The sequence below is a fragment of the Tachypleus tridentatus genome, chromosome 2 (assembly GCF_004210375.1).
Source record: "Tachypleus tridentatus isolate NWPU-2018 chromosome 2, ASM421037v1, whole genome shotgun sequence".
In the NCBI taxonomy this organism is placed as follows: Eukaryota; Metazoa; Arthropoda; class Merostomata; order Xiphosura; family Limulidae; genus Tachypleus; species Tachypleus tridentatus.
In genome coordinates this window covers 11,991,486-12,019,255 of record NC_134826.1, presented here as the reverse complement: position 1 = coordinate 12,019,255, position 27,770 = coordinate 11,991,486, and the positions used below count along the sequence as shown (strand labels likewise).

Here is a 27,770-nt window from a genome sequence, read left to right as displayed (position 1 = left end):
TATAAATACATTTATATTTACATAAAAAATATTTATGTTGCTGATAAAAACATTAAAAATTCTGTTAAATCAATAAATTGTGTTTGTAGACATCAGATAAAAACCATGATGTTTGAAGCACTGGATGAAATAAACACAAGTGTTTGTAATCATTCTTTTAAAAAGCCAATAAAAAAACACATGGTTAAATGTAATCCAATGTAAAATGTAATTTAACTGTAACACACAACCAAACTGAAACTGATCATTTATCTATGAGTGTTAAAAAAAATGTTTAGTTTACCTGCTAGAAATCCCAGGAACCACTGTTAACATAATTCCAGAGTTGTCAGTTTCACCAGCTAGAGTGAAAGAGCAGAAGGTTTGTAGATTCAGCAGGAAAATTAGCCAATAAGAAAACAGTTTCAAAAGAGCGTGCTTGCTCAGTTTACTTCTCTTTTTCATAAGGAGTAATAAAGCTTCAGAAATAATCAAATATGGAGTGTAACGTGTACATTCCAGTTGTTTACTGTTTAACATTATTGTGTCAAATTAATACGTTACATGTAACAGGCTATACGTCTATACACTGGTTATATTTCATGACACCAACCAATACAGAAAAGCATTTTTGTGTGTAAACTTTTGTATTGGAAATTTGCTGGAATACATTGGAATACATTTACTGCAAATTCAGCATAAATAGTTTTATAATAATTGTTAAATACAAACAAAATACACTTACCAATAAACTTGTCCACATTGGCATAATGTACCTGCAATAATAAGTAATTGAATCCTGAGTCTCTTCCTCCCACTTTGAAGCCAACACCTGAAAACGTACAACAGACATAAGAAGAAGCAATACTGGACGGTCAAGATTGGCTAAAACAAGTCGTATGCATCACAAATAAACAAATATATTTTCTTTCTTCAATGTGCTCACAAACCTGAACATATTTAATCTCAAATTGGTCTGTATGCTGATTGTATGTTCCATTAAACTCAAATGTTGAAGGGACAATTCACACTTCTTGGAATTTAGCCTGAGATTTCCTTTATTTGACCAATCCAGAAATTTCCTTAGTTTCCCTATAAGCATTTTCAAATGTCTTCCCACGTGAGGTTCTGTCATTAAGATAAGACATTCCAGGCAGTTCAGAGAGGTTACACTCCATCAAAATAAAGTATGGAAACAGCTTGAATGGGAAGTGAAATAAACTTTGTTATAAATATACAATATATGGAGAAGCTTCAGGCTTCATCAGCTTCCTGATCATGACACAAACTTGTCAAAACATAATACATGTTTCTTCCATTCACAATGTTTCCATACTTTATCTTCTCAAAAATAGGTTCCTCTTCATCAGATTGGACTTCCCTCAAAAGTAACTACTTCTGATGTTCTTTGATACAGAATACTTCCAGTACATCCTCACATCTTACTCTGTCTTCTCCAGAGTTGACTTGAATTTCATGATTTGTTGTGTTTATTACAATAATGGTGACATCTTTTCTACAGATCAGTGAGAGATCTTTCAGTCAATAATCCTCCCGGAACATGCTGAAGTGTTTGGTTCTACTGTACTCTGTTGATTAGTCAACAGATGTAAATGTATTTATGAAAATACTGGTATGAACATTTCACTTCTTCATGGTACAACAACTGCTTCTCTCATTGTTACCAAAATTTCAATCTCTGGCATAGTAATTGTCATGTAATGCACAGGGATTTCCTGGTCATAGTCTGCAAAGCCATTTGAAATTAGCTTAGCCTTCAATCCATGTCTCTACAAGAAGTCAGCTCCAAGTATGCACTCATTTGCAAAGTAAATTATCCACATATCATGCAGTGTAGAAAAACATTCTGCAGTGAAGGTAAGTTTCAACTTTTTACTTCTTAGCATTTGTGACTACTTGAATAAGTGCAGCTGTAAAACCAGTGTCAAACAACATATTGCAAGGCTTCCCATCAATAAACCATTGGACTTATAGAGTGGTTTTGTTAAATAATGAATTTCTTACATCATATGGAGCAGGTGCAGTGTTCTCAGCTGAACTCTGCCCCACAATTCCAGTTACTTCCTGTTTTTCAATATGTTAACAGCTTTTTTTTTGTTTTTTTTATCTTGTTAGGATCAAAGATTCATCCTTAGGGTATTTTCTTCTTTAAGTATTAACAGCTACCAATTCTTCACAGCCTCAGCTGTAATGGACATGTTACCATCATTTATAATAATTATATTTTATTGATATCAACTATTAGAAGCTTTTGCCTGCAGTTCTTTACAGTATGTCCATTTGAGTGACACCTGCTCTGGTTTATTTCCTCTCTTGTATGTAACTAATTGTCTAATTAGTCCTTTCAGATTTTCTAGACTATTGTAAAAAAAGTTATATTTCAATACTACATGATCTGATGACATTGTACTTTTAAATGAGATCTTTAATTGATTAAGTTCCACCACCAACTGAAAATCTTCTTTTAACAATAAACACCTGCTTTGCTTTAACCTAACTTGCATATCCTTACCTCTTACTGCATATATTAATCAGTCATGCGAGTGGATCCACCATTTCATGTAAAGCACCTGGTTAAGATAACTAAGAAAGCCTTTCCACAAGTTCACCTGGGATCTGTTCTCTCCTCTCTATTCTGATCTTTGCTTTTGAATACTTCCCTCAGGCACCTGTTGGATAAGGTAGTTACTAGTACTTGATAGTTGTTGTGACTTTCAGGTGCAAGGTTGTTTAATGTTGCTAAATCTGGTCCTTTCAAAGAGTTGGCAAAAATAATAACTTATTGTTAACCATTTCACCTGTTGACTCTAGATTATTATGGTCTAAGTTTAATCTGCCTCCCATGGTATTTTCACATTATAATTCATTGGTGTTCAAGTGAATGATGTTGTCAAAATGACCGAATAAATTGTGGAACTTATTTTAATATTGTAATGGCAGTTGTATTCCAAGAAGGTTCTTTAGCCAAAGATTATACAGCAATAGCAGAAACAGGAGTACAAAAAGTAGGAGTTTCTATTCTATATGAGATAGTATATAGTGTTTTATGTTGGAATTCTTATGGAGATGTAAAAACAAAAAAAAAAAGAGGTGTGGCTGGTTTGATTTTTGCATTTATCAACTCATTTTCCACATGTTTCATTCTGTCATTAATGTTCATTTCTATCTCAGTGATCTTCTTATAATTTTTCTACACATTATAGATGGTTTGTACTTTACTTTTCACTTTGTTCATTTACTTTTCTACTACTTTTAATTCTGTCTTTACATCCTTTTAGTATTTCTTTAATCTCCTTATAATCCCACTATACATCTCCAATACCTTCATTGATTGAGTATTCAATAAGATTTATTTTTTGCTTCGTATTTACATATTATTTCTTTGCCTTTTAATTCTTCTCTGAAATTTTCATCTCTCACCTCCTGAACTTCTTTTAAATTTCAATAAATATCTTCCTGGTATTCTTTTATTTGTGTATTTTATTTCTTCTTGATCTTGTTTTAAAAGAAGGTTATAATGTGACGATCAATCCCATTACTCTTTGGTAAAAGAGTAGCCCTAGAGTTGGTGGTGATGATTAGCTGCCTTCCCTCTTGTCTCACACTGCTAAACTAGGGATGACTAGGACAGATAGTCCTCGTGTAGCCCTAGAGTTGGTGGTGGGATGCGATGAATAGCTGCCTTCCTTCTAGTCTTACACTGATAAACTAGGGATGACTAGTGCAGATAGCCCTCATGTAGCCCTAGAGTTGGTGGTGGGTTGTGATGACTAGCTGCCTTCCTTCTAGTTTTACACTGATAAACTAGGGATGACTAGTGCAAATAGCCCTCAGGTAGCCTTAGAGTTGGTGGTGGGTTGAGATGACTAGCTCCTTTCCCTCTTGTCTTACACTTCTAAACTAGGGATGACTAGAGCAGATAGTCCTCGTGTAGCCCTAGATTTGGTGGTGGGTTGTGATGACTAGCCACTAGCCCTACTTATACAAGCTAAGTATTTTCGTCTTAACAAAATACTTTCCTACCATATGGTAGTATATGTACAAAACTTCAAGTTACGTACTTAAACAGAATACTTACCACTTTAGGCTTAAAAACAAAATCCAAAATATTGTGACTGAATAGAGATTCTTCAGTCGTGATGAGGAAGCCATTTTAACTCCTGGTCCTGCACTTCGTCGATATGATATAAGAAATCGCTGCTGAAACGTGGGATGAAATTATATCGATTTTTTAAAGAGTGTTACATTTTAAGGATGTTGCTAGGTTACCACACACCTCGAGTTCTACGTGTTTGACCCAAAGTGTCTTCCCTGTACGAAGTGAACAGCTAAAAAACAAAGTACTCACGTAATAACATACTGTTTCTGTGATTAGACAGAACAACAGCGCAAGCTTAAACAACCCGAGCTCACGAACAACTTGTTTGTGACGTAACAAGGTTCCTGAAAGAAAGTTTACCAGTTAATAAAAATTAAACACTGACCACTGATCGCTCAGAAATCTCGGTTAATGTAACGTTCAAGATAATTTACACATACAAATATTATAGTAATATTATGCTTCTAAAAATAGCATCATATGATTGAGTCTTGACCTCAGTTCTGCGAAGATGTGTTTCTTCTTTTTCCTGTTCCTTTGTTATCAAACTTTCTTCCTTTTCTATATAAAATTCTCTCATTTTACTTATCATATCACATTGTGTACACTTTTACAGAAGTGTAAGTTTCTGTTATGACACCACCTTTCCACGAGTGGTTTCTTTCGTTTTTTTTCATCGTTTCGTTTCTTTTATATATTGTACATATAAGTTCGTGCAGGTAACATTGGACGCCAATGAACTGTCATGAAAACAAAACAAAAAACATAGTTATTTTTGTATTTGAAAACAACAAAGGAATATAACATTTTTTAACATTTGTATTTTCGTATGCACATAAAGTTGTTCAAAATACACTATATCAGTGAAGGCCCACAGTGACACAGGTGTAAGTATGAACGCTAAAAATGATTTTTCGATAACCGTGGTGGACTTAGCACAGACAGCTCATGCGCTAAACAACAAAAGAGCAAAATCCAAAATGCCAAAGAATCGTTAGAAAAAAGCGAAAAAACACTGCTTTCTATCTCAAAATACAAAACGAGTGTAACATTTTTACACACGTGCAAATATAACTTAAAGGCCCAGCAGAGCCAGGTGGTTGAGGCAGTCGACTCGTAATCCCAGGGGGGAGTATTCGAATCCACGTCATCAAATAGGGTAGCTCTTTCAGCCATAGAGACGTTTTAATGTAAAGGTCAAGAGTAGCCGAAGAGCTGACAGTAGGTGGTGATAACTAGCTGTCATCCCATAAACTGTTAAATAGCAAAGAGCCCTCGTGTAGCTTCATGCGAAATTAAAATTAAGACACGAAAAAACAAAAACAAAAAAAACTTTAAAACAAACTTGTACATAACGCCAATCAACAATATATATTTGATATTTACATATTTTGTCTACAACTCGACAACAATCTGAATATTACACCCGAAAATAATATTTCACTTAATACGTTCAACAATATAATTCGCTTAGCAACTAACTACATGTAGAACACTTGACAACAGAATTCTATAAACTATCCTTACTCAATGTTTTAGCTGACTTTCTCTCGCGCAGTGAATTAAAATAAGATTTGAAAAATATTTATTTAACTGAAAAAAGTATTCGGAAAAAGAAGAAAACAAACGTGTTACACTACTGATAAAGCATAGCTTATCAATAAGTCCCGAGAAAACAACTCCACCGGTTCTTCAAGCTTACCGGGTTCGTGAGGGACTCGAAGCGAAGGAGACAAGGCGACATTCTCGAGGAGAAATTTTCATTTAGCCTCGAATTTCGAGCCAATAAAAATACTTGTGTGTAAAGGGAAATCACAACCTAAACATCTATGGAATCCACTAACTTTCCTTCTTCATCCCACACCAGGTAAAATGTTTACATTTTATACTGAGTGGCTGACGTTTATATAAGCCCGAATTTTGTCTATGTGAATATGATGATAAATGCAAGTAAAGTAGGAAAAGTGAAGGCAAAGGCACGAACGTTGTGTTAACCTGTTGTTACAGTAAAAAGTAAGCAGACAGCACCCAAAACAAAGTACCGATCCAAACCGGCCCATTCAGAGTCGGGAAGGTGCCCTAGTTGGGATTTACAGATCCAATGCCTCAAATTTTAGGTGGAGAAAGTGCCCCGGAAAAACCTACTTTCACTAGTTAGGACCGAGTGACGCCCCTTCCAGTAATTTCTTTTTCCTTCCCATTTAAAGTAGAGTTTGGGTAGTAACACGCAGAACAATCCGGTGATTGACCAATGAAAGTAGGTTTTCCAAAGGCACTCCCCCATCACACACACAACCAGTTTCTAGGAATATTTCCCTTCAAGTCAGACCCCTTGTTTATTTTAATCTATATGTATATCTATTCAAACTTCTCAATTTTCAATTTTAATTCCATTTATTCTACTTTATTTTTATTTTATTATTTAATTATTTTTAACATCTGCCGTAACATTTTTCATCTTGGAATACTATCGTAATAAAATCGATTTTAGGATTCGATTGTGGAAGTCATACAAAACGAATGCACTAATGAAAACAATTTCACAATAAAAGGAGATGTGACAACTTAAATACCGTCTCCCGATGGTGCAGCGGTAAGTTGGCAGTGATAATAAACAGTTTTACTTGCAATACATTTGTAAGGTATTGTATCAAGTCAAAATATCACACACTCACTTTGATTTCCTCTCATCGTAATTTGTGGATAATATTTTGGATTTCATTTGTTTTTTGAAGGAAAACATTTAATCAACTACGATCAATTCTAAAGTCTTTTAATAATTAAATTGTATTTCCTTTGAAGTTCATAATATCAATATTACAGTACTCTTTTGGCCTTCATTGTCAGGGGGTAATAGCCAGATGAAGCTTTGGATCAAAAGAAATATCATATAGGTTCGAGTATTTCCTCATCTTTCCAGGTTCCAATTCTTTAAAAATTGTCGCCAATGCTTTTGTTCAACATTTTAATATTATCTGTTATACAGTTTTCGGGTCGTTTACTCCAACCATTTTTTGAACTCTTCAGTGATACCAGTACTATTAATATTAACAATTGTTGACACGATATCATATCCTTTGTTATGAAATATTAGTTTACAATCTTCAGTCTGTTTATCAGCATGTTGAATACAGCATAAAAAATTGCATCTTTTCTTTTTTACATCTCGCTCCATCAAACACATGCTGGACTCTCCTTAATTCAGCTGTACATCCTTATTTGTGTAAAAACTTTTTTTTCCTTTTTCTCTATTTCACCCAAAGAAAAAACCAATTACATTCACAGCCACAGTTTACTAAGTCCTTTTAATATGATGGCTTTCTTTATTATTTGTAATACAAAGAATTATTTTGAATAAGAATCACAATTTTATCGAGAGTCTTTGAAATAGTTGTCAACAATTTCGATCCATTGACTTGGAGCAGCCAAAAATCCACTAAAGCTAAATTGTTGTCTTATTGGTCAATGACTTTTCTCAAGAAAGGAAACAAGAAAAGAGAGAGAATTTTTTTTACTGCAGATACGTGCGTGTGTTTCTTTATCGCAAAGCCACATCGGGCTATCTGCTGAGTCCACTGAGGAGAGTCGAACCTCTTGATTTTAGCGTTGTAAATCCGTAGACATACCGCTGTACTCGCGGGGGGCACTACTATAGATAAAGGGAATGTTAAATAAGGTTAAACTGGAGTCTATTTAGAGCTAACTGGAAGTGTAACGAAGAAAAACAGCAACCCAAGAACCAATAACTCAAAATGATATGCCACTTCTCATTCTTCGACTATATTTAGATTCTCAACTTTTCTTCCTTTTACAGCAGTAGTTTAAGTGAATCGAGCTAATGAAATAATAAAGTAAATATTTTGTTCCATGTGATATTACCAAAAAACTTTCTAAACTAAAAGCAAGATGAAGAAGGACTCTTTGATCTTTTGTCACTCATGGTTTATTCAAACTCAAATCTGTTATTAAAGAAAGAAAGTTAAATACCCGAAACGTATACAGCTATGTCACAAATGAAAGAATCCTGGAAGTTAACCATATTTTGATAACGTTACATAGCACTTAAACAGGTGCAAGTGCACCCCCAATACAATAATAATTTGTCTGCATGGCATGAACTACAGTGCCAGAGCAACCAGACAGAATCCACTATTATTTGAAGCAGTATTGCACATCATTGAAATTGGGTTTCAAATTTTCATTTACGCCTTCCTGTAATTTGTTACGACAATTCCAGATGTACACATTTCTTGGACACTGGGTAGACAAGGATATGACGATTATCCTCGTAGGAACTTTCATTGAACCATCCTAAGGCTTCGTAAAATATGATGGTACTTGTATAACGTGTTTGTGCTTTGAATTCCAGGATATGCACTTTGGAGACATAACTACTTTGTAACGAATGACAGTCAAGTTTTATACTTTGATCAGACAAGGGCACGTCAAGAGATGATAGGTATTACTGTTAATTTTTATGATATCAGACTATTTCTATTTTACTTATAATTTTTGGTTGCACCTTCACTCTATCCCATGACATTTCGAAAGTGTAGTGAAGCAACAGTGAGTAACATAACGTCACTTCCAACTGATCCCAATATCAATTGGCACAACTTTCTTGGATAATGTTACATCCATCAGGAGACTGGAACCATGACGTTACTTTCACTGTTCATCCCAAACGGTGGCCTGTTATGGGTGCATCTGTCTTGTATGGCGTAATGCCATTTAGTTCTTGTTGGCATCCAACAGTAGAATCCTCTAATGGGTGCAGCCACCTGGATGAACCCATTGATGGTGACACAAGCATCTTCGATGTTATGTAACAAGTTTCCTTATAAAGGATTACCCTCAAATTCAACCAGATTAAATACACAGCGAATCAAATAACAAACCTATGACAATTATTTTTTATCATCATTTATTGATGATTTGCCTCTACATTCGTAATTAATACTCAACAAACAACCAGCCTTCTTCAAACACAAATTATTAGAAACTAAAGCCACTGTAGGTCAGACTCCAAACTTTTCGGAAACTTCTTGTGGTTGAAATGATGTTTCAGTTGGCTGTTGGATCTATCTTTAACACTTAACTTCGGTAACCGTACACGGCATCTTTAATGTTAAAGACATCTGATGACCATTTTCTTACTTCTAGTTTGGGTAACCTTACAGAATGTCTCTGTAGTTTCTAGGTAGCTGTTGCATGGTATACTTGTTAGTGTCTGATATATTTTCAGGCTCTTTCAAAGTAACATCCCATCCACGCGATTTTTGCTTCGTTTTGTTTGAATAAGTTATTTACTGTATTCATGGTCCTTCTCTCTCATCTCATTTCATTGATTTGTTTTTCCTTTACACTAGTTTTTATTTTTACACTTCAATTATTTCATACATTTTACAAACTTTTATTTCTTTACGTCCCTGTTCATATGCTGAGAAACATGTAGAAAACTTTAGTGATCGTCCAGAACTACCACGACACATTATGTTTGTTTGATTTTTACTTTTCTTGTTCCACTAAGTGTTTCGGTTGTTGTTGTTTTTTAAACCATTAGCTGGCAGAGTTAGCATTTTATAGACTCAAAAAAAAACCACCAAATCTCAAGAGATATTTTATTTTTAATAAATATTTTCTAACGATGTTCGAATATTTACAAGAAACGTAATTTCAATAGAACGATTGTAATAATACAACAGATGTGACAAGTGAAGTCTGGGAAGACAATGGCTGACGTAGATGTTCATGGTAGACTTTGGTTTCTCAAAATTAAAAGGTTCTTTATTTTTCTTCTATCGGTTTACGGATGGCAAACTTGCAAATGTATATTGTAGGATTCAGATTTGGTTCGCTTTGGTTCCCCGCTCTATCGGACAACTTTTTACACCAGTGTGTGTATATTATCGGCAGCTTATTAAACTCTTGTGAGCCTAACCATTAGCAACTAATATACTTTAACTCGAGATTACAGTGTCTATAAACATTATACAAACCATATAGTGAGAAATGTTATCCTATATATCAAGCTCCATCTACAGGAAGTGAAACAGGGTTCATAACCCAAAAATGCTCATAAAAACCTCAAGACTCAAACTTTGTATCTATCGCTCATGGACCTAATGAGTTTCCGTAAGAATTTTAGTGAATATCCATTCACATCGTGCGAAGTAATTACATGGACACACAAGAGACAGTAATATTATACCTATTTAGATATAGGAAGTTATAAAGTATGTTTTATTAACTGAAACAATTTTTGAGACTCACAACACTGTGATATCTGTCTCATGACGCATTGTTTGATGAGAGCTCGTCTTTACAATTTCCGTGAAATATAATATACAGTACTAAAGGTACATTGTATCTAGTGCACGAGGACAACCTCCAAGCGCCATTTTCAAAAGTTCGATTACACATATTTTATGGAACAGAGTGGATACCCTTTAATTTTAAAGCATTTGATATATGTAACTATAGAACGGATATATTGTCCAAACAACTTATACACACGTGAGTTATAACATTTTACCAAATGGAAACCGTTCTGTATACGTTGCGTATTGTTCCCTGAGGAATATTCACCCTTGTGCAAATTAATTAAAACAAGAGGGAAAATTACGATTTTTTTCGATTTTTTTGCGTTTTATTTCTCAGAATCCAAAAATTACTCATAAAGTAATACATGATATGACCGCCTTTATTTTTCAGAAGATCATTAAGATCATCGAGTCCACGAGTTGACTGCAATATTTGGATCGCGGTACCACACCTGAATTAACTTATCTTTCGTAGTACAGTCTTTTCCCCGAAGTCTTTCTTTACAAATCGCCTAAACATTTTCAATAGAATTTAAGCCCAGAGAGTTTCCAGGCCAGTCCAGCACCTTTATTCGCGTTGTAGTCATAAAATTATTCACAAATGTCGATATGTGGCACGGAGCCAGATCTTGCTGAAAAATGCCAGATCCATCTAGAAATCTCTTTTTCAATTCTGGAACGACTCTTCTCTGCAAAACTTCGATGTACTGTGGTCCTCGCATCATACCTTCTACGATATGTAAGCCTCCGACGCCATAGTAGCTGACAAAGTCCCAAAACATATTCTTCAAGGGATGTGTTACGAACTGCTTGATGTGAGATTCTGGAAGTTTCTCACCTGGAGATCTGCGAACATGCAGCCATCTTTGACCCTGTACAAAGAAATGAGTCTCGTCACTCAATAACATTTTTCTCCATTGTTCTTGTATTTCAGAACCCACTGATACCGTCTTTTCTTCATTGAGCTGGTAAAGAAGTTGTTTTTTGACTGGTCTCATTGCCCTTCTAACGCAATTTCGAATGACGTAATATTCCTCAAAATGTCATATATCCCAAAAATAGATCGACCGTACCGCAAAACACAGCTAATGACGCCGTCTGTGTGAAAAAAATGACTATTAAAGGAAATCAGCGGGTCCAGCGAGCCAACAATGGCCGCCATGTTGGAAATATTGTAAAATCACCATTTGTTTCAATTAATTTGCACAAGGATGTACATGGCTTTTGTGCTAACCTATGTGTTCGTTAACGTATACTTGTATTGTGTTTTCTAATAGCAAAGCCAAATTGGGATATTTCCTGAGCCCACCGAGGGGAATCGAACCCCTGATTTTAGCATTGTAAATCAGTAGATATACCGCTGTACTAGCGGGGGGCCGTATACTTGTAACTTTACGGTTTGTATATTGAACATCACCTCATGTACTGTGCACAAACTTCTGTATATGTGTGTATTCACTCCGTAGCAAAATTATGTACATAAAGTATAAACCCTTGTATACGTCCATATTCATTAATAAACGTCGAAAAATTATTTAAGTTCTAAAAGGATAATTACAAGTTTATGATGGAATATAATTATTTTTGCTCCCTTGTTACCAGTTTCCAAATCGATAGAGTAGAAGAAAAACAGACAACTCTCATGCTGCTCGGACTGATTAATGGGTTTCGATAGTCATCGAGTGGGTGAAAGGTGTTGTTGATTTGTTACCCCCTCCTGTGATAACCATTTCTAAATTAGGGTTAGATATACCTGAACTTTGGGGTCCCTGACCCAGCTGTTTTGTCAAAAAACGTTATTACTATTCAACTTTTTAGTGAGTATGAATCATCTACATTATTTGTGTTTTTTAGGAAACATCCTACTTCGCACCGTCCGTACATTTTTAGACTAATAGAAGATTCTTCAACAGAAAGCGAACTTAACAACAGAGACGTTCATCAATATTCAGGTAAACACAGCAGAGACAAGTACCGTGTATAATGTCACAATAATTTCTACTAGATAAATAATGGATAATTAAACTTTCTAAGGACAATTACGGTCCGGCATGGCCAGAGGTGTTAAGTCGTGCGACTCGTAATTCGAGGGTCGCGGGTTCGAATCCCGGTCGCACCAAACATGCTCGCTGTTTTAGCTAATATTAGCGTAATATTTTGTGACGGTCAATTCCACTATTCGTTGGCAAAAGTGTAACCCAAGAGTTGGCGGTGGGTGGTGATAACTAGCTGCCTTTCCTTCAGTCTTACACTGCTAAATTAGGAACGGCTAGCGTAGAGAGCCCTCGAGTAACTTTGCGCGAAATTCAAAAAAAGACAAGAAGGACAATTATTCAAATTTTCCTGTAAATATTTAATAATTAAAATTCAAATGTTATACTTAAATTAACATATTTTTTTCGTAAAATACGAAAAATTTGACACAATAACTGGTTGTTAAAAGTGAATGATACAGTTATACATCATTCAAGTAAGCTCAAGATGTTTTTCTGTCATCAAATTCTCATTATAATAAATCTCAAAACAATCATTTAAACATTTAACGAGAAAAATAATTTGTGAGTATTTAATGCGCGGAAAGAAGTTAATAAAACAGTGTTCCTCCAAGTTAACTGTTGTTTAGCTCGTGATGTCATCTTTAATTGACTACAGAAGGTAAATGTAAAGTAGGTGTCTAAAACGTTACTGCACATTGAGCATCGTATCATTTGTTTGAAATTAATCATAATGTTACAAAGAACCTATTTCTGCATTAATTACCACTGGTATCTGAACCCGATTTCTAGCGTTGTAAGTCCGCAGTCATGCCACTGGAACGCTGTGAAGTATCGAAATCTGGTTTATACTGTCCTAAATCTCCATATTATTACTGAACCATCAGTGAGACTGTGTTTCTAGTGATAACAATCAGTGAGACTGTGTTTCTAGTGATAACCATCAGTGAGATTGTGTTTCTAGTGATAACAATCAGTGAGACTGTGTTTCTAGTGACAATCATCAGTTACACTGTGTTTCTAGTGATAACCATCAGTGAGATTGTGTTTCTAGTGATAACAATCAGTGAGACTGTGTTTCTAGTGACAATCATCAGTGAGACTGTGTTTCTAGTGACAATCATCAGTGAGACTGTGTTTCTAGTGATAACAATCAGTGAGACTGTGTTTCTAATGAGAACCATCAGTTACACTGTGTTTCTAATGACAACCATCTGTTACACTGTGTTTCTAGTGACAATCATCAGTGAGACTGTGTTTCTAGTGACAATCATCAGTGAGACTGTGTTTCTAGTGACAATCATCAGTGAGACTGTGTTTCTAGTGGTAACAATCAGTGAGACTGTGTTTCTAGTGATAACAATCAGTGAGACTGTGTTTCTAGTGACAACAATCAGTGAGACTGTTTCCAGAAATCAATTTTCACATTCTTATTTGCAATTCTTTTCTTACTTTTTCACAAGTAAATCTGAACAAATCAGTGAATATTAATAAACAGCAAAATGTTAGTTATTAATATATATGTGGCATAACATGTGAGATAATTGTATGTTTTACCACGGATAAGTTAAGAGCAAAAAACAATTACACATATCACTCTAACAAATCGCGATTATCAGCTTTTAATTTATGTTACTTATTTTTACCTTTAATCTGTAGAAAAGACCAACAGTTCCAAAAGAGAATTTTCCAACAACAAAATTGACATTCTCAATGCAAAGCCGAACACAAAAAACAAAGCTAGTGGCTTAAGTTTCGGTGGACGAACGAACCTAGAAACTCAGAAACCTGTAACATCAAAAAAAATAAAAAGAATGAATCGTTTATCGACATTCTTCAGTAACATCCTTCGTAGAATGAATAATAACAAGGTACACCCTATTCGATCCAAAGAAAAGATCGAAACGACTTCAGAGACAGACAATGACTCTTGGAGGAAGTTCGATACAAAAGTTAATGGCGAGAGTTTTAATGAAGAAATAATGATTGAAGAAACTGAGATATCAATATCTCCAGGAAAAATAAAAAGTATGACTCGTTTTTCCAGGTATTTTAGTAACATTACATTTAAACAACAAACGACTGGTAAACTGACTGAAGACAAAATAAAGCTCAGAAAACAACAGAGCAAAACTGTTTTGTCCATCATCAACATTTAATAGAAACATACAGCTAAACCGAATTAACATCAGTGAGACTGTGTTTCCATTGACAACCACTAGTGAGACAGTGATTCTAGTGATAACCATCAGTGAGACTGTGTTTATGGTGACAACCATCAGTGAGAATGGGCTTCTAGTGATAACCATCAGTGAGACTGTGCTTCCAGTGAGAACCATCAATGAGCCTGTGCTTCAAGTGACAACCATCAGTAAGACTGTGTTTTAGTGACAACCATCAGTGAGCCTGTGCTTCAAGTGACAACCATCAGTGAGACTGTGTTTATAGTGATAACCCTCAGTTAGACACTTGTGACTTACGACCAAGTTTACTTGAAAATTTATACTATAAAGAAATGGAGAACATTTTGCTATTGGCATTTATTACGATTAATTGAAAACTAGAAACTTGAATAAATTATTCAGTATTATTTTTTGCCATTTTAATGAGAAAAACATATAACTGCATAACTTTTATTTCATGTGAGACAAATTCAACAGAAAGAGATAATTACAGCATGTTTTGACTTTTCCAATGTGACTGTTTTCTGACACTATGACCATTTATAAAAACTGTTTTAAAATCTCGAAAAGATAAATAAATTATTCAAGTTAAAATTTGCTCTATTATAATGCATTATTAATTTTTACTTATGATTTTAATTTCTAGTCTTTACAAGACAATATGTTCACAAAATTACATTTTTGTGAAGAACCGGGCTGTAAAAAACTACGTAAAACTATTATTTTAATGTAGTTTATGCTCTACAATCCACATTCTAATAAAACTTGAAATACTCAAATATCTGAGAAATTAAATGACTTCATGGACTTTAATATATATTTTTATTGTGGGTCCAGTTGTATTTTCTTTACGCAAATAACACACATGGTACAAGTTCTGAGAGAGAGATATATTTGGCAGACAAGGACTTTGATAAAAACACTCTAAGTAATAGAATCCATTTACTTACTTGAATAACCATACTTGATATATCTGCTATGTTAATTGGAAGTGACAATGTATTTCTTGTTTTAGCTAATATATTGAAGGCATTTATGTACTTTTCTGCGATAACCAGAGATGCAGCATCCATGCCATACTATAAATCACACCCTAAAATTTCAATGTGGGACAAAAAAAGTATATCTCAAAAAAAAAAAAATATGTATATGGTAATTAGTTTCAACATGTCTCACAAAGTGCAAGCATCATGTGATTTTTTGATCAGTTGTTATTCTGTTTCTTTAACAGGTTGTCCCAAGTTTATTGTGTGAACTACCAATACCTGAAAATATATCATTAATGTATACACGAGGGCTGGGTTGTTTAAAATATCTAATAAAAAAGAACTTCTGGTTGTTAGAAAAGTGATTTTTCACAAACATTATCACTGAACAGTGAACACGAATATACTGAGTAGAATGCATTTTATAAGATCACAGAACATTGAAAAGTTATCATCTTACAAACTTGACGTGAGAACCTTAACTTTCAGATGAATCATAATTATTATTATTTATAAAAATTAAAAACCTAGGACTATAACTTACATAGATTGTCTGGAGAAAAACGTTTATGAAATTCATAAAAGTGTCAGAGGAATGAGTTTCTATCTCATACTGAAACATCAGGGACACAAAACAACAACAAAAATTAATCTTCGAATAAAAACACTCACTTTTAGTGATCATAAACTTTGAAAGAACAGTTTGTTTTTTATATGTTTGAAAAAAAAACTTTAATACATATAAAACACGAAAACATATTCAAAGAACAAAATTGCTCTTCAAATTTGGAAATCAGGAAATCACAGTTTAAAATCTTTTAACACACTAAGATTCAAGGGTATCAAAATACAGTCAAAATTATTTCAGTTATTGGATACTCAGGTAAATATACTTATATCTCATCAGACGAAACAAATATATAATAAAAAAGTGTAAATAATGTTGTATAACAAGTCTCTAGTCATGGATATTGTATGAAATGACTTCAGCTTATCACTTTTTTCTCTCTATTGTAAGCTAAATAATAAATTGATAAATACATAACTAGCTGTTCTTTACCCATGTTTAGAAACTGAGACATTTGCTCTGGTCTAAAACTCCGTAATTTTCAATCATTTATTACATTTTCACGTTCATCTTATTCTGTTTCAACATTAAATGACCGGTTTCTGCACAACACTTTCTGTGAAAGTTCTTACTTGGAAGGAGAAGTGAAAATTTTACAGACGTTTCAACAAATATTGGTGGTGATAACACAAACACACACATACACATATTGTTCTCACCTAAACCACTACAATGGATAACGGTTTACAAAACAACGATACCTAACACAACAGCAGTCAAATATCTAATTATAACTATAAACAACTGCATTCGTTGATTTGACCTTCAGCACGCTGTGTCGAATATTCATGTAAAAATATAAATCTTAGCTGTCGAGTTATAAACACGAAGTTACAAACACTAAATAGTTAAAGAATCATGATATAACAATGTTACATACATATACGTCACATTCTTGGACAAAGTGTAGCTTGACATATAAATAACCAGAAAAAGAACAAATTTCTACATGACGGTATCCCACTATTAAAGATACCCCTCATAATTACTTGCTTTGAGAGTAATTCCATATATGTTTTACCTGCATTATCTTTTGTTATTATTCTAATAATAAACAGCTACATTTTGTTTGTTTCTGTTTACAACCTGATAACTATTCTCACTTTCTTCTGATTGGTTGAGTCAAACTTGTGCAAGTCATTTTGAAACTTTGTGAAATAAAACGTGGATAACTCAGCATCAAGAATATTTTATGTTAAAAATCAAAAATCACCATTCATAGTTGAGACCAAGGATAAAGAAGTATTGTTGTCCCAGAGATAAAAACCTTATTTTCAAGAGGCTGGTTCTACAATATAAATAATGTGGTGATTAGAATACTTTCTGAACAATTTGGCCGCCCAGTGGCTCACAGATATGTCTGCAGGCATACCTCGCAAAAAGCCGGGTTTCGATAACCATAGTGGGCAGAGCACAGATAGCCCATTGTGTAACTTTGTGTTTAATTCAAAACAACAACAACTGAACAATTTGCACTAAAATCTTTAAAACTAAGTTCCATATAAATAATTTCATATCACAAGTGTGCTAAGAAGGAAAGTTATTGTTCCTATTTTTGTTCTGTGTTACAACAGTTGTTTTCCATAAGGGTTTGTTCCTCAGGGAGGGGTGGTTAGCCCTATACTGTTCATCATGTATGAAAACAATATGTCACTGAGGGATCCGAACCATGGATTTTCTTCACAGTTTTCAGATGATGTGGTAGTGTGGAAAAGTGCTGCAACACCCACGATAGCAGCCACTAACATACAACCGCAACTAAACAGAATAAGTGAATACTGTCAAAAATATAGAATGAAAATCAACAGCAAAAACACAACTTGTAGTCTTTACGAAATTGACAAAACACAAAAAACAATAGCCAGAATTATATATGAATGGCACACTAAACCAGATTACCCCATCGGCAAAATGTTTAGGTCTGATCTAGGATTCAAAACTAACTTGGATCAATCATGTGAACAAAACTAAAAATAAAGTCTGGCGAAGAACTAACTACACTAGGAGTTTAACTGGTAAAAACAGTGGAGCATCTGCAGATAACATTCTAAAAATCTATAAAACATATATTAGACCTGTAACAGATTGTTGCAGCTCCAGTATATATAAACTGTACGCAATAAAATAATTGAAATCAAACTACAAACAATCCAAAACACACTCCTCAGAACTCCATACAGAGTTCCAAGAACTATATCATCTCAATTCATTCACAAATAGTCGAACATACCAACGATACCAGATAGACTCCTACATCGTACAATAATGTACTTTAATAAGAATTGGATGAAAAACGAATTAATATGCAAACTAGATAGGTACCTCATACATGATGAAGCTAGTCCTAAATACCTCTCCCAAGTTAACTTATATTTTAAATATAAAAATAAATAAAATATATATATATATATATGTATATGTATTAAAGAATAAAAAAATGCTACCAACAAACTTGACATTCTGCTGATAGAATAAAATAATCACAGTATACGAGCCACAATACATGGGCATTGCCCTGAAAAGGATCAAAATAATATTCAGTTCTACAATTATAAATACCAATCCGACAAGAACATAAGTAAGGGGAGGAGAAAGAGGTCACAGAGAACCTGACCCTCCAGAGTATGAACTTTTATTACCCAAACACCGACAGACATTCCCATTCAAGGTTCATAAACAGAGTCATTCATTATGCCCTATACCTTCTGCAATCAGAACGCACAGTTATAAAACAGCCAGATTCCTTGTACCTGTTCTTAAACCAATAATATTTAATGAATTTACTATCCTGTACTCATTTTCACGTATTAAAGTGTTAAAAGATATACACCTTTGTTATGACTGTTTAGTGTTTAGTTTTCATATAAATTATTTATTCAGAAACGTTCCACTGGATTAACGTATTGACATTTGTTTGCAAAAACTCTTTGAAGAGGGGTAGGTTGTTCATGGCTAATCCAGATCTGGCTTTCAAACGACAGTTGGCATCACTACCTGTGTTTCTAGTGACAACAATCAGTGAAACTGTGTTTCTAGTGAAAACCATCAGAGAGATGGTATTTTTAGTGATAACCATCAGTGAGATTGTGTTTCTAGTGACAAGCATCAGTGAGACTGTGCTTCTAGTGACAAGTATCAGTGAGAATGTGCTTCTAGTGACAAGCATCAGTGAGACTGTGCTTCTAGTGACAATCATCAGTGAGACTGTGCTTTTAGTGACAATCATCAGTGAGACTGTGTTTCTAGTGACAATCATCAGTGAGACTGTGTTTCTAATGACAACCATCAGTTACACTGTGTTTCTAGTGACAATCATCAGTGAGACTGTGTTTCTAGTGAAAACCATCAGTGAGACGGTGTTTCTAGTGACAACCATCAGTGAGACTGTGTGTCAAGTGACAACCATCAGTGAGACTGTGTTTCTAGTGATAACAATCAGTGAGAGTGTGTTTCTAGAGATAACCATCAGTTAGACTGTGTTTCTAGTGATAACAATCAGTGAGACTGTGTTTCTAGTGATAACCATCAGTGAGATTGTGTTTCTTGTGACAATCATCAGTGAGACTTTGTTTCTAGTGATAACAATCAGTGAGACTGTGTTTCTAGTGACAATCATCAGTGAAACTGTGTTTCTAATCAAAACCATCAGTGAGACTGTGTTTCTAGTGACAATCATCAGTGAGACTGTGTTTCTAGTAATAACAATCAGTGAGACTGTGTTTCTAGTGACAATCATTAGTGAGACTGTGTTTGTAGTGACAACAATCAGTGAGACTATGTTTCTAGTGATAACAATCAGTGAGACTGTGTTTCTAGTGATAACAATCAATGAGACTGTTTTTCTAGTGGTAACCATTAGTGAGACTGTGTTTCTAGTGACAATCATCAGTGAGACTGTGTTTCTAATGACAACCATCAGTGAGACTGTGTTTCTTGTGACAATCATCAGTGAGACTGTGTTTCTAGTGATAACAATCAGTGAGACTGTTTCTGGAGATAACCATCAGTTAGACTGTTTTTCTAATGACAACAATCAATGAGACTGTGTTTCTAGTGATAACCATCAGTGAAACTGTATTTCTAGTAATAACAATCAGTGAGACTGTGTTTCTAGTGATAACCAACAGTGAGACTGTGTTTCTAGTGACAATCATCAGTGAGACTGTGTTTCTAGTGACAATCATTAGTGAGACTGTGTTTCTAGTGACAACGATGAGTCAGACTATGTTTCTAGTGATAACAATCAGTGAGACTGTGTTTCTAGTGATAACAATCAGAGAGACTGTGTTTCTAGTGATAACAATCAGTGAGACTGTGTTTCTAGTGATAACTATCAGTGAGACTGTGTTTCTAGTAACAATCATCAGTGAGACTGTGTTTTAAGTGATAACAATCAGTGAGACTTTGTTTCTAGTGATAACAATCAGTAAGACTGTGTTTCTAGTGACAATCATCAGTGAGCTGTGTTTCTAATGACAACCATCAGTGAGACTGTGTTTCTAGTAATAACAATCAGTGAGACTGTGTTTCTAGTGATAACCAACAGTGAGACTGTGTTTCTAGTGACAATCATCAGTGAGACTGTGTTTCTAGTGACAACCATGAGTCAGACTGTGTTTCTAGTGATAACAATCAGTGAGACTGTGTTTCTAGTGATAACAATCAGAGAGACTATGTTTCTAGTGATAACAATCAATGAGATTGTGTTTCTAGTGATAACAATCAGTGAGACTGTGTTTCTAGTGATAACCATCAGTGAGACTGTGTTTCTAGTGATAACCATCAGTGAGACTGTGTTTCTAGTAACAATCATTAGTGAGACTGTGTTTTTAGTGATAACAATCAGTGAGACTGTGTTTCTTCTGACAATCATCAGTGAGACTTTGTTTCTAGTGATAAAAATCAGTGAGACTGTGTTTCTAGTGACAATCATCAGTGAACTGTGTTTCTAGTGATAACAATCAGTGAGACTGTGTTTCTAGAGATAACCATCAGTTAGACTGTTTTTCTAATGACAACAATCAATGAGACTGTGTTTCCAGTGACAGCAACGAGTGAGACTGTGTTTCTAATGATAACAACCAGTAAAACTGTGTATCTAGTGATAACCATCAGTGAAACTGTATTTCTAGCGATAACCATCAGTGAGACTGTGTTTCTAGTGACAATCATCAGTGAGACTGTGTTTCTAATGACAATCATCAGTGAGACTGTGTTTCTAGTGAGAACCATCAGTGAGACTGTGTTTCTAGAGATAACAACCAGTGAGACTGTGTTTCTAGTGATAACCATCAGTGAAACTGTGTTTCTAGTGATAACCATCAATGAGACTGTGTTTCTAGTGATAAGAATCAGTGAGACTGTGTTTCTATTGATAAGAATCAGTGAGACTGTGTTTCTAGTGATAAGAATCAGTGAGACTGTGTTTCTAATGACAACCATCACTGAGATTGTGTTTCTAGTGATATTCATCAGTGAGACTGTGTTTCTAGTGATATTCATCAGTGAGACTGTGTTTCTAGTGATAACCATCAGTGAGACTGTGTTTCTAGTGACAACCATCACTGAGACTGTGCTTCTAGTGAGAACCATCAGTGAGATTGTGTTTCTTATGACAACCATCAGTGAGACGGTGTTTTTGTGATAAACATAAGTGAGACTGTGTTTCCAGTTATCAATTTTCACATTCTTATTTGCAATTCTTTTCTTATTTTTTCACAAGAAAATCTGAACAGATCAGTGAATATTAATAAACAGCAAAGTGTTAATTATTAATACATATGTGGCATAACATGTGAGATAATTGTATATTTGTCCACGGATAAGTTAAGAGCAAAAAACAATTATACATATCACTGTAACAAATCGTGATTATTAGCTTTTCATTTATGTAACATATTTTTACCTTTAATCTGTAGAAAAAACCAACAGTTCCAAAAAAGAATTTTCCAACAAAAAAATCGACATTGTCAATGCAAAGCCGAACACAAGAAACAAAGCTACTGGTTTGTGTTTCCGTGGACGAACGAACCTTCAAACTCAGAAACCTGTAACATGGAAGAAAATGAAAAGAATGAATCGTTTATCAACATTCTTTAATAACATACTTCGTGGTATGCATAATAAAAAGTTCCCCCTATTCGATATAAAGAAAATATCGCAACTGAAACGACTTCAGAGACAGACAATGAATCTTGGATGAAGTTCGAAACAAAAGTTGATGGCGAGAGTTTGAATAAAGAAATATTGATTGAAGAAACTGATTTATCAATATCTCCAAGAAAAATAAAAACTGACTCGTTTTTCAAGGTATTTTAGTAGCGTTACATTTAAACAACAAACAAATAGTAAACTGACTGGAGACAAAATAAAGCTAAGAAAACCACAGAGCAAAACTGTTTTGTCCATCTCCAACATTTAATACAAAACTACAGCTAAACTGAATCACCATCAGTGAGACTCTGTTTCTATTGACAACCATTAGTGAGACTGTGTTTCTAGTGATAACAATCAGTGAGACTGTGTTTCTAGTGATAACCATCAGTGAGATTGTGTTTCTTGTGACAATCATCAGTGAGACTTTGTTTCTAGTGATAACAATCGGTGAGAAGGTGTTTCTAGTGACAATCATCAGTGAGACTGTGTTTCTAGTGACAATCATCAGTGAGACTGTGTTTCTAGTGACAATCATCAGTGAGACTGTGTTTCTAATCAAAACCATCAGTGAGACTGTGTTTCTAGTGACAATCATCAGTGAGACTGTGTTTCTAGTAATAACAATCAGTGAGACTGTGTTACTAGTGACAATCATTAGTGAGACTGTGTTTGTAATGACAACAATCAGTGAGACTGTGTTTCTAGTGATAACAATCAGTGAGACTGTTTTTCTAGTGGTAACCATTAGTGAGACCGTGTTTCTTGTGACAATCATCAGTGAGACTGTGTTTCTAGTGAAAACCATCAGTGAGACGGTGTTTCTAGTGACAACCATCACTGAGACTGTGTTTCTAGTGACAACCATCAGTGAGACTGTGTTTCTAGTAATAACAATCAGTGAAACTGTGTTTCTAGTGATAACCATCAGTGAGACTGTGTTTCTAGTGATAACCAACAGTGAGACTGTGTTTCTAGTGACAATCATCAGTGAGACTGTGTTTCTAGTAATAACAATCAGTGAAACTGTGTTTCTAGTGATAACCATCAGTGAGACTGTGTTTCTAGTGATAACCAACAGTGAGACTGTGTTTCTAGTGACAATCATCAGTGAGACTGTGTTTCTAGTGACAAGCATGAGTCAGACTGTGTTTCTAGTTATAACAATCAGTGAGACTGTGTTTCTAGTGATAACAATCAGTGAGATTGTGTTACTTGTGACAATCATCAGTGAGACTTTGTTTCTAGTGAGAACAATCGGTGAGACTGTGTTTCTAGTGACAATCATCAGTGAGACTGTGTTTCTACTGACAACCATCAGTGAGACTGTGTTTCTAATCAAAACCATCAGTGAGACTGTGTTTCTAGTCAAAACCATCAGTGAGACTGTGTTTCTAGTGACAATAATCAGTGAGACTGTGTTTCTAGTAATAACAATCAGTGAGACTGTGTTTCTAGTGACAATCATTAGTGAGACTGTGTTTCTTGTGACAACAATAGGTGAGACTGTGTTTGTAGTGACAACAATCAGTGAGACTGTGTTTCTAGTGATAACAATCAGTGAGACTGGGTTTCTAATCAAAACCATCAGTGAGACTGTGTTTCTAGTGACAATCATCAGTGAGACTGTGTTTCTAGTAATAACAATCAGTGAGACCGTGTTCCTAGTGACAATCATTAGTGAGACTGTGTTTCTTGTGACTGTGTTTCTAGTGACAACAATCAGTGAGACTGTGTTTCTAGTGATAACAATCAGTGAGACTGGGTTTCTAGTGACAATCATCAGTGAGACTGTGTTTCTAGTGACAATCATCAGTGAGACTGTGTTTCTAGTGACAATCATCAGTGAGACTGTGTTTCTAGTGACAATCATCAGTGACACTGTGTTTCTAGTGGCAATCATCAGTGAGACTGTGTTTCTAGTGATAACAATCAGTGAGACTGTTTCTGGAGATAACCATCAGTTAGACTGTTTTTCTAATGACAACAATCAATGAAACTGTGTTTCCAGTGACAACAATGAGTGAGACTGTGTTTCTAGTGATAAACACCAGTGAGACTGTGTTTCTAGTGATAACCAACAGTAAAACTGTATTTCTAGTGATAACAATCAGTGAGACTGTGTTTCTAGTGATAACCAACAGTGAGATTGTGTTTCTAGTGACAATCATCAGTGAGACTGTGTTTCTAGTGACAACCATGAGTCAGACTGTGTTTCTAGTGATAACAATCAGTGAGACTGTGTTTCTAGTGATAACAATCAGAGAGACTGTGTTTCTAGTGATAACAATCAGTGAGACTGTGTTTCTAGTGATAACAATCAGTGAGACTGTGTTTCTAGTGATAACAATCAGTGAGACTGTGTTTTTAGTGATAACCATCAGTGAGACTGTGTTTCTAGTGATAACCATCAGTGAGATTGTGTTTGTTGTGACAACCATCAGTGAGACGGTGTTTTTGTGATAACCATAAGTGAGACTGTGTTTCCAGTTATCAATTTTCACATTCTTATTTGCAATTCTTTTCTTATTTTTTCACAAGAAAATCTGAACAGATCAGTGAATATTAATAAACAGCAAAGTGTTAATTATTAATACATATGTGGCAAAACATGTGAGATAATTGTATATTTGTCCACGGATAAGTTAAGAGCAAAAAACAATTATACATATCACTGTAACAAATCGTGATTATTAACTTTTCATTTATGTAACCTATTTTTAACTTTAATCTGTAGAAAAGACCAACAGTTCCAAAAAAGAATTTTCCAACAAAAAAATCGACATTGTCAATGCAAAGCCGAACACAAGAAACAAAGCTACTGGTTTGAGTTTCCGTGGACGAACGAACCTTCAAACTCAGAAACCTGTAACATGGAGGAAAATGAAAAGAATGAATCGTTTATCAACATTCTTTAATAACATCCTTCGTGGTATGCATAATAACAAAGTTCACCCTATTTGATATAAAGAAAATATCGCAACTGAAACGACGTCAGAGACAGACAATGAATCTTGGATGAAGTTCGAAACAAAAGTTGATGGCGAGAGTTTGAATAAAGAAATATTGATTGAAGAAACTGATATATCAATATCTCCAAGAAAAATAAAAACTGACTCGTTTTTCAAGGTATTTTAGTAGCGTTACATTTAAACAACAAACAAATAGTAAACTGACTGGAGACAAAATAAAGCTAAGAAAACCACCGAGCAAAACTGTTTTGTCCATCTCCAACATTTAATACAAAACAACAGCTAAATTGAATCACCATCAGTGAGACTCTGTTTCTATTGACAACCATTAGTGAGACTGGGTTTCTAGTGATAACAATCAGTGAGACTGTGTTTCTAGTGATAACAATCAGTGAGACTGTGTTTCTAGTGATAACCATCAGTGAGATTGTGTTTCTTGTGACAATCATCAGTGAGACTTTGTTTCTAGTGATAACAATCGGTGAGACTGTGTTTCTAGTGACAATCATCAGTGAGACTGTGTTTCTAGTGAAAATCATCAATGAGACTGTGTTTCTGATCAAAACCATCAGTGAGACTGTGTTTCTAGTGACAATCATCAGTGAGACTGTGTTTCTAATCAAAACCATCAGTGAGACTGTGTTTCTAGTGACAATCATCAGTGAGACTGTGTTTCGAGTAATAACAATCAGTGAGACTGTGTTTGTAGTGACAACAATCAGTGAGACTGTGTTTGTAGTGACAACAATCATTGAGACTGTGTTTCTAGTGATAACAATCAGTGAGACTGTGTTTCTAGTGATAACAATCAGTGAGACTGTGTTTCTAGTGATAACCATCAGTGAGACTGTGTTTCTAGTGACAATCATCAGTGAGACTGTGTTTCTAATGACAACCATCAGTGAGACTGTGTTTCTAGTGACAATCATCAGTGAGACTGTGTTTCTAGTGATAACAATCAGTGAGACTGTTTCTGGAGATAACCATCAGTTAGACTGTTTTTCTAATGACAACAATTAATGAGACTGTGTTTCCAGTGACAGCAATGAGTGAGACTGTGTTTCTAGCGATAAAAACCAGTAAAACTGTGTTTCTAGCGATAAACAACAGTGAAACTGTATTTCTAGTGATAACAATCAGTGAGACTGTGTTTCTAGTTATAACAATCAGAGAGACTGTGTTTCTAGTGATAACAATCAGTGAGACTGTGTTTCTAGTGATAACAATCAGTGAGACTGTGTTTCTAGTGATAACAATTAGTGAGACTGTGTTTCTAGTGATAACCATCAGTGAGACTGTGTTTCTAGTGATAACTATCAGTGAGACTGTGTTTCTAGTAACAATCATCAGTGAGACTGTGTTTTTAGTGATAACAATCAGTGAGACTGTGTTTCTTGTGACAATCATCAGTGAGACTTTGTTTCTAGTGATAACAATCAGTAAGACTGAGTTTCTAGTGACAATCATCAGTGAGCTGTGTTTCTAATGACAACCATCAGTGAGACTGTGTTTCTAGTGATAACAATCAGAGAGACTGTGTTTCTAGTGATAACAATCAGTGAGACTGTGTTTCTAGTGATAACCATCAGTGAGACTGTGTTTCTAGTGATAACCATCAGTGAGACTGTGTTTCTAGTAACAATCATCAGTGAGACTGTGTTTTTAGTGATAACAATCAGTGAGACTGTGTTTCTTGTGACAATCATCAGTGAGACTTTGTTTCTAGTGATAACAATCAGTAAGACTGTGTTTCTAGTGAAAATCATCAGTGAGCTGTGTTTCTAGTGATAACAATCAGTGAGACTGTGTTTCTAGAGATAACCATTAGTTAGACTGTTTTTCTAATGACAACAATCAATGAGACTTTGTTTCCAGTGACAGCAATGAGTGAGACTGTGTTTCTAGTGATAACAACCAGTAAAACTGTGTTTCTAGTGATAACCATCAGTGAAACTGTATTTCTAGTGATAACCATCAGTGAGACTGTGTTTCTAGTGACAATCATCAGTGAGACTGTGTTTCTAGTGAGAACCATCAGTGAGACGGTGTTTCTACGGACAACCATCACTGAGACTGTGCTTCTAGTGATAACCATCAGTGAGACTGTGTTTCTAGTGATATTCATCAGTGAGACTGTGTTTCTAGTGATAACCATCAGTGAGACCGTGTTTCTTGTGACAATCATCAGTGAGACTGTGTTTGTAGTGACAACCATCAGTTACACTGTGTTTCTAGTGACAATCATCAGTGAGACTGTGTTTCTAGTGAAAACCATCAGTGAGACGGTGTTTCTAGTGATAACCATCAGTGAGACTGTGTTTCTAGTGATAACCAACAGTGAGACTGTGTTTCTAGTGACAATCATCAGTGAGACTGTGTTTCTAGTTATAACAATCAGTGAGACTGTGTTTCTAGTGATAACAATCAGTGAG

The 27,770-nt window shown here is 34.9% G+C and overlaps 1 protein-coding gene and 1 long non-coding RNA gene across 2 annotated transcripts in view; one reads left to right on the top strand and one right to left on the bottom strand.

Moving 5' to 3' along the window:
- Positions 1-241: 241 nt before the first annotated feature.
- On the bottom strand, positions 242-6,548 carry LOC143238160 (uncharacterized). Its single transcript, XR_013020437.1, has 3 exons — positions 4,079-6,548; positions 725-811; positions 242-341 (listed from the first exon to the last, which is right to left on the bottom strand). It is a non-coding gene; the product is annotated as an uncharacterized LOC143238160 (long non-coding RNA).
- A 2,179-nt stretch (positions 6,549-8,727) lies between these two features.
- Positions 8,728-27,770, top strand: part of LOC143236794 (uncharacterized) — a 55,548-nt gene continuing 36,505 nt past the window's right edge. Inside the window, exons 1-5 of the mRNA XM_076475359.1 lie at positions 8,728-8,924; positions 12,277-12,374; positions 14,076-14,444; positions 22,132-22,326; positions 25,104-25,298. Of these exons, the coding sequence (XP_076331474.1) occupies positions 8,728-8,924; positions 12,277-12,374; positions 14,076-14,444; positions 22,132-22,326; positions 25,104-25,298 (1,054 nt within the window). The remainder of the gene's footprint in view (positions 8,925-12,276; positions 12,375-14,075; positions 14,445-22,131; positions 22,327-25,103; positions 25,299-27,770) is intronic.